Source organism: Arachis hypogaea, chromosome 7 (assembly GCF_003086295.3).
Source record: "Arachis hypogaea cultivar Tifrunner chromosome 7, arahy.Tifrunner.gnm2.J5K5, whole genome shotgun sequence".
Lineage (NCBI taxonomy): Eukaryota > Viridiplantae > Streptophyta > Magnoliopsida > Fabales > Fabaceae > Arachis > Arachis hypogaea.
In genome coordinates, this window is record NC_092042.1 from 59,957,260 (window position 1) to 59,966,411 (window position 9,152).

Here is a 9,152-nt window from a genome sequence, read left to right on the forward strand (position 1 = left end):
TATTAAAAAATCTATTAATTTTTGAAATAATAATAATAAGTATAAAATTAATTAAAATAATAAATATTTGATATTCTTATTATAAAATTGTTAAAATATAAAACTTAAAAAATTGTTAAAACATAAATTTTTTCTTAAAATAATAAATATTTTTGATTTTTTTATTACATAATCTAAGTTTTATGTTTTAAAAATTTTATAATAAAAAATATCAAATAGTTATTATTTTATACTTATTATTATTATTTCAGATATTAATAGACTTTTTTTAATATTTTGTTTATATTATTTTATTTATAATGTAAACAAAATATATGTATATACAACTTGTTTTTAATATAAATAGAATAAATAATATTACATTAATTAATAAATATTTTTATGATAATATATTTTGATAAATAAAATATTTAATTTATTTATTTAAAAAATTTTTCAAAATTTTTATTATTATAATAAATTATTATAATAAAATTTTTATTATATTACTTTAATTTAATCTTTCTTTTTTTTTCATTTAAAAAAAATAACCTCCAATGATCCTTAACAATTGACACATAAAAACAACATATTATGTTAATTTTTTGGGTAAGCACCATAAAATCTCCCTTTTAGAATCTTATATGAACACTCATACTTTTATTAAGTTCGTGCAAGCACATCGCATTTGCATTAGTTACTATTCGTTTAAAATAATGAGTGCTTTTGTTTTGACATTTTGTACATCAAATATGATCCATTGAAATTCTTCTACGATCCAGGTTGGATAAATTAATTTTTAAACATATTTTCAAATAGTAATAATAATAATAATAATAATAATTTGTCTTCTCCCGTGACAGCTTGAGGGAAAAAAGGGGTTGCCCTTCTTCAAACGGAAAAGAATTTTGTCTTCTTGTCCAACCCCTCCCGTACCTGCCCTGTGCAATGCTTGTTCATTCGTTGTCCATATCTATGCACCCCTTAGCTGGCCATGCCCTGTATCCTTAGTTCCTTACTACTCAATTACTCATGACAGCATGGCCACCATAAAAACCAATTAATAAATTCAGCCCTAACTTGATCCATTCTAGCGCCGCACGAACCCACTGAATTTTCCTCTTTATTTATTATATTAGAACACACACGCTATCAACCTGGCTGGCAACAGCAGTGGAACCCTCTACCACTTAACCCGCCCCCTCATTTAACTCATTATCAACTCCCATTGTTTTGACTTTACTACGACGCGCTCCCTCCCCATCCTACTCACTATATATACCCATCATCCAACAATAGTTTTCTCCATTATCACTCCATTTTACAAACAAACATCTCACTGACTCACTTCATTCTCACCTAACATTCCACAGAAAAGCCTCCCGCAAAATGGCCTCTCTTGGGTCCTCAAGAATTCTCGCTACATTGTTTCTCGCAATTTCCCTTCTCCATTTGACCTCAGCAGCTAGAACACTCTCCGAGACTTCATCAAATCAGCTGCTAAAGTTCCAATACCACAAGGGCCCTCTATTGAATGGCAAGATCTCAATAAACCTCATTTGGTACGGAAAATTCAAACCATCACAAAGAGCCATAATCTCAGACTTAATCACCTCCCTCTCTTCCTCTTCCACTTCCAGAACACCAAAATCACCGTCCGTTTCCACGTGGTGGAAATCCACCGAGAAATACTATAGCAGCACCAACAAGAAGCTTGGCATTTCACTAGGCACCCAAATCCTGGACGAGAACTACTCTCTGGGCAAGTCACTCACCACAAACCAAATCGTGAAGCTTGCATCAAAGGGACCCCACAGCAACGCAATCAACGTGGTGCTAACAGCTGCTGACGTGGCAGTGGAGGGGTTCTGTTCAAGCAGGTGCGGGACCCACGGTTCCTCTAACGGGGCGCGCGTGAACGGAAAGAGGTACAAGTTCGCATACATTTGGGTTGGCAACTCGGAGACACAATGCCCTGGGCAATGCGCGTGGCCCTTCCACCAACCTATTTACGGCCCACAGAGCCCACCACTTGTGGCGCCCAACAACGATGTGGGCTTGGACGGCATGGTTATCAACGTGGCGAGCCTCTTAGTTGGCACTGCAACCAACCCGTTCGGGAGTGGGTACTTCCAAGGGCTCAAGGAGGCGCCTCTAGAAGCAGCTTCCGCTTGCGCCGGCGTCTATGGTAAAGGTGCGTATCCCGGCTCTGCTGGGAACCTCTTGGTGGACCCCACAACTGGTGCTAGCTTCAATGCCAATGGCGTCAATGGTAGGAAGTACCTCTTGCCTGCTCTGATGGATCCCAAAACCCAAGCTTGTTCGACACTTGTCTAGACACCAATGAATTGAAACTGCAGCTTACGAGCCAGCATCGTGCTTTCCACGACGTCAAATATTTCCACTATTACAATAGGCACACGCGATATTCATTCTTTGATTTGTTCATTCTTTTTTGTTATATATAACTTAAAATTATGAAATTGAGCTCCATTATTGATTCGATTTAACTTTCCTCTTATCCATTTATTTAATATTTATTCATTTTTAGACAAATTGAGAATTTAAATATGAAAATCAACTAATTAAAATAAGATGTGTGTCGGTTTGACAGCAAATTTAGAGGGTGTTTATAGAGTTAATACTCAAATTGGCCTTTGAAATTTGACTCCCAACTCAATTTAGCCCTCAAGGTTTCAATTGACTCTAATTGTATCTTGCAGTTTTGATCCGCGCCTCAAATTGGCCCTTATATCGTTTTCCGTCACCGGAAAGCTGACCTAGCAATTTTAAACGACACCTGGTAGTCTCAAAACGACGCCGTTCGTTGACATGAGAAAAGGGGTTAAATGAAATTCAAACATTAACCACTTCAAAAGTAAAACCCAATTGACCATTTCTCTTCCTTCTCTTCCCGTCGTGTACGTTCTCGTCAGAGAAGCTCCATGGGTGTTGCAGTAATGGAGATTTGAAACTTTTCTTACTTGTTTCGCTCCCCATTGTAAAGATTAATTACATGCGAGTCATTTTTTGGAAAACAGGTTAGTACCAAAAATGCTACTCTCCACTACCATGCTCTGTTTTTCTCAACATGTTGGTTGTGGGTTGTTTTTCATTTTTTCAGTCTACTTCATCAGTGAAACTTTGGGAGAATGTGGTTGATTATGGTTGTTGATGATGATAGAGTTTTTGTTTGTTAGGGTTTAATTTTTTTACATGTGTGTGACTGTGATCAACTGAATCGTTCAGTTCTTTGTCTATTTGAGCAGTCTTTGATTCTTCATATTCCATTTTAAAATAACAATTTTACTCATTCATATCCCATTTTAATTTAATTGACTGGGTAATTTTCTTGTAAAAATAAAGAATTTTTTGTGTTGAACATTGTCTGCATCAATGACCACCATGAGTGTTTTATTATACATCTGAAATTAAGTGATAATAATGAACTAAACTTCTTGGTTTTCCTTAAACATTGACATTAGTACTATGGCTTGGAGGTGTCGTTGATGATCATATTCAATATTTCAGTCCATTTATATATTAAAATGGGATCCTTGAATTCCCGTCCCTCGACTAATGAACACACCTGACAATTTTGTTTTCATGTGTTTCCTTGTTTTTTTTGTACTATTATTTACAAGAGTACTGATATAGTGGAAAGGGAGTATTACATTATGTAATGATCATAACAAGAATATAATTTTGATAAAAAAAATCTTACTTTTATACATGAATTTTAAGGGTGTGATTACTAGTTGGAATCTTTGAGGAAAGAAATGACTTAATTATTAAAGTAGAGTCTATTTTATTTCTCAAGAACCCTTTCCTTAAATTTTCTGTATGAGTATTTTAGCACGGCACTTGTTAAAAATGTATTTGTATAATCAATTCATACTTGCTGTGAGGACTATGATTAGTAAATGTATTTGTATAATCAATTCATTCTTGCTGTGAGGACTGTCATTAGTAAATGTATTCGTTGCGAGGGTGTGTTTGAGGTTACTTAATATATTTGGGGGTCTGTTTGAGGTCACTTAATATATTTGGGGTCTGTTTGAGGTCATTTAATATTTTTTTGGGGGTCTGTTTGAGGCACAATAATTGAAATTTCATGTGTTACTGGTTCAGGGTTTGGCTTCAGTAGTAAAGGAGCTCATGCCCAATGTACACCATCAATTCTATGTCTGGCATTTATGGAAGAATTTTAACAAACAATGGAAAGAATAGGAGTACAGAGGACTATTATGGGAGTGTGTTAGGAAAACAACTCGCCATGATTTTGATCAGAAGATGGATCGGTTAAAGAGACTCAACGAGGCAGCTTGGCCATATTTGGATAAGTGGCCGAGAGAAGTATGGACTAGAGCATATTTCCGACACGATCAAAAAATTGATAATATTTGTAACAATGCCTGCGATGTTTTTAACTCGAGGATCAAGGAATACAGAGCTAAGCCAATAATTACCTTGTTAGAGGAGGTTCGGATGTTTGCGATGCGGTCCATTGCAAAAAATAAGGTTAAGTTATCCTACCATGTTGGTAAGTTCCTACCAATCCAACATAATAGATTGCAGAAAATTTGAAAAGAATCTCAAAAATAGATATCGATTTGGAGTGCAGATGAAGAGTATCAAAGATTTGAGATCCACGGTTGGCCTACCAACATGGCTGTTGACTTGAGAAAGAGCGTATGCACCTGTAGGTTTTGGCAAATAATAGATACTGAGGTAGCCAATAATTGCTTATTTCTATTTGTTTGTATCATTTGATTAAAAATAGTTTAGATTAGATAGTGACTGATTTGTATTTATTTAAGTGTTGTTATTTGTTTAACTATTTTATTTGTCTCTGGTGATTGGTCTCTATTTAAATGTATTGTTGGATAATGTTTAACCACACTGTCTTCGTAGCCATGCCGTGTGTCCATGCATGTGCAACCATCTCCAAGATAAATCGAAATTCTGAGAATTTTTGTCATCATTGACTGACCATGGAAGCCTATAGAGATACCTACAAGCACTCTCTCAATCCAATACCAAGACAAGATCTTTGGGAGAGAAGTGACCAAAATAGGCCTCATGCACCTAAAATGAAGCGAAAGCTAGGCCGAACCCAAAAAAGATGGAAGGATGATGATGAAGAACCATCTAGTGTTAAGAAGTCAAAAACTGAAACCAAGTTGAAGAGGAAATACCAAGAATTCACATGTACTTACTGTGGTACGAGAGGGCATACAAAGAGAAGTTGCACTCATAGGAAAGCTGATGACCTTGCTAGTGCCCTTGTTAATGTAGCAGCAGCTGTTGTTGCAAAAGAAAAAGGTTCTAAGGCTGGAGAGACTAAAGATCCAGCAAATGCTGCTACTACTAACACCCAAACTGCTGAGATTAATGAAAATGCTCCATTAGCACCAGGGCAAGCTGTTGATGATGCAAATACTTCAGAGATTGATCTCACCCAATCCACCTACTTACAACTAGAAAATCAGGAACAAGTAGTGATTGGTTTCTAATATTTGATTAACTGTTACTGGTTTGTATTGATTTATAATACATGAGTAAATGTTAGGTAGATCCAATTGATTGATACTTGATAATATATTGATTGGTTTTTATTGGGTTGTATTGGTCATTAATTTTGTTAACAATTTCACTAGGTCCCTCCATCAGACCCACCTCCACCTACACAACAGGTCACAAGGCCTGACAAGCTGCAATCTAAGAGGAAAAAACTTTCAATATGGACCCAATGCAAGGAGCAAGTTCTGGGACAGCTGCACACTTGGCAGAGTTTATGACATTCATCCTTACCTCGGGCTTCAAACCACCAACAACAAAATAGAAAACAATTTGCAATGTTGACTGGAAGTTGTGTAGAACATATTTTGTAGAGAGAATTTGATCAAACTATGATCTTTTGATATTTTGTTACTGTGTTATATAGAGTAATCTGTTTTGGTTTAGGATATTTGAAACTATGTTATCTAGGATATTTGAAGTATGATACAGATACTGCTATTGCTAATGCTGTGATATTGACAATGATTAATGACTATGAATTACTTAATGAATTACTTATTTGTGGGTCCTCTGTCAAGTGCAAGAACCACAAAAGGTTCTATTAGATTTTCTATTGTCACTAATGGAAGTGCATACTACATATATAATTATCAAAGCCAGCTCTTGATCTTGTCTTCATATAGAGACTCATAAAAGCTTGACCAATTTAATCAAACTATGCTCTTATGATATTTATTTGGTCATAAGTTATACCTCCTCTTTTGTATAATCTCAGTTTTAAAGAATTTTTACAAGATATATCATTACCAAGAGAACATAAAATTCCATTTCTATTTTGTCATTAAATACATAACAATGCTTCATTCACATAACTGACATCACAGTTACATATATTTCATCCCACCTAATCCATAAGCTACAATCATAATTCCAAAAATAATAACAAACACAGACAACATAATATTCCACACTTTTAATATTCTAATTTCAGCTTCAACTGCACTAATTTTCCATCCCAGAGATATTTTTCAATGGTCTTCACTAACTGAACATTTATTTCTGCCGACTATGGCTTCTTCTTCTTCAACATTTGCCCATTTAAAAAAGCAGCACCATCTCTTACCGGTAGTCTATAATACCAAAAATTCAAAAAAAATTGAGAGGAAGAACAACTACAAAACCAATAAGCATTTGAGAAATAAGACACACAATCAACTTGCAACAATTCAACCAACTCATATTATAATTAGAGAATCCATAGAATGGTCTTTCTAGATTGGAATCCGCCCCAGACCACCGAAGAATAGGACGCAATCCACAACCGCACTAATGCGGAACCTTTCCACCTCTGTCACCTCTGTCACGGTTTGTATTCTTCACCCAGCCACCATGCGAATGAGCTCTACTAGAACTACCTGAGCCTTGGCTGCTGCTTCTCAACATTCTTCTCAACTCTTGAAGACACTCTTGCGATTTGGGAAAATTGAGACTTCTAGGTTTTATTTAAATTTTTAGGGGTGAAATTGATGCCTTCAAAAATTTTGCCATGTCATCTAACTGCAAGGGTGCCAAGTGTCAACCAAAATTGACAAGTCATCTTTTCGGTGACGAAAAATACCGGAAGGGCCAATTTGAGGTTTGGGTCAAAATTTCAGGGTACAATTAGTCAATTGAAACCTTGAGGGCTAAATTGAGTCGGGGTCAAATTTCAGGGGCCAATTTGAGTATTAACTCGGTGTTTATAGGTCAGTCTAATCCGAAAATCCAGTCCCAATCCAGTCAATTTTGGTTAAATTTGGTCCGACTTCGTATGAACTTGGTCAATTCTAAAAATAAAAAAGTTGACCTAATTAAATTATTCCACAAGGTTAAGGTCAAAATTTAGATTATTTGACCCGACCTGGTTGATAAGACATTGTGATTTTTACAAACATATCTTATCTATGGCAACGACGAGATATGTGTAAAAGAAACTCATCCATGATGAGGACAAAATATTTGTGATAGGGACCTGTATGTAATTGGTGCGGGTGCATTTAATGCAAGCTGAATATCATCGTGAAGCTGCATAGCTGTCGATCTAAGTTCATCAAGGAGCAACTACCACCACACATCGTCTCCCTTACTAGTGCTCTTTAAAAACTTATCCACAGTAACAATAGCAGTTGACACTGGCCGGTCCGAACCCAACTGCCTCTTCACTTTGTCTATTTGGTGGATGTACACATAATTGAAGCACATGATAAGGACCATTAACCTCCAATTGTACACCTTATCTCTACTATGCATCCAATTTAGAAGCAGCGTCTGTAACTCAGACAGGTCATACAGTTTTCATCAAAACTGCAAACACTCACTCAAATTAGTAATTAGACATAACTACGAACAAAAGAAATTACTAAAGTCAACAACGATAGCAACCATAAATGTCATACCTCATCCAATTGAATCATATCCAACCCATAGTGCCTGCAAAGTAGATGTCCCTCCAAGTGGTTCCGATTCTTTTGTGGATACCCAGCCAATTAGAAATAAAGAATTAGAAAAATGAAAATTAAAATTATGAACTATAAATTAAATTCAAATAAACCATAAATATAAATCTATACTTGACGACCAACAAAAAAAGTAAGGATGTTTAGGAGTGCAAGTCCCTATGCAGGACAGCTATGGCATATCCAGCTCATGATCAGAGAGAGGCATCCAACTATGTCCGTAATAGTCCGATTAGCCACAGTGCTAAGGGATCTATATGTCCAAGCAAGGACTACTGATCCCGAGGACCACCTCCGACATGTCTCAAAGTCTGCAAGCAGGGTGGATACGGACAAGATTGTTGGATTTGTCTGTCATCATGTACCTGCCAATCAGTATCACGATATAGCATCGAATATACTGTTGCGACGTGTTATGATAAGTATAAGCAGGAATCCGCTACATCCTCTTTCTGAGCGACATCATCCTAATTAAAAAGTTCTCCTTCTTGTCCTTCGGCTACTACAATGGCATGGCTCCTGGTAGTTCTTCCACTCAATCTCGTGTTGGTCACTAATGGTACATCTGAAATTCTCTCAAACAACCACGGACCAGGTTTTCAACTATACATAACCCAAGATGATATCCACATCCTGGAGAGTAATGATACACTTGTCCTACAATAGGTGGAATGTGAGTGTCTCCAGATGCTATCTCTCCACAAATATAGTGTTAGGCTATTCTCAAAACAAAAATCCATGAGCCTTGCCGCAAACTTAAATTTGGCCTCCTAGAGGTATGGCAATAAAATATATGAAAGTGCCATGGTGTGGCGAATCCGCTTAGGATGAAGAACCTTCAGGAGCAAACATATTATTAGACTTTTGTTTTGTAACAAAAGCATGTGACATTTAACAAAACCAACACTAATGCCACTAATGAACTAACTACGATTTTTTTGAAATAAATAACATAAATATGAAGTAAAATATTATAAAAATATCCTAACCAATGATTTTGGTTCTTTTTAAATAAAACAAATAAAAAATACTAACAAATTATCATACCAAACCATGCTGATTTTTTCAAAATAAATCAAATAATTTTTGTCTAATAATTATTTATCATCTCACAAAAGGTCTAACTAATTCAAACCAATTAGAATAAAGTTATAA

The 9,152-nt window shown here is 35.8% G+C and overlaps 1 protein-coding gene across 1 annotated transcript; it reads left to right on the forward strand.

Moving 5' to 3' along the window:
* The first annotated feature begins 960 nt into the window (after positions 1-960).
* Positions 961-2,489, forward strand: LOC112703193 (protein PHOSPHATE-INDUCED 1). Its single transcript, XM_025754531.3, has one exon. It carries the CDS (start codon positions 1,369-1,371, stop codon positions 2,314-2,316), a length of 948 nt encoding a protein of 315 aa, XP_025610316.1. The 5' UTR covers positions 961-1,368; the 3' UTR covers positions 2,317-2,489.
* Positions 2,490-9,152: the final 6,663 nt, after the last annotated feature.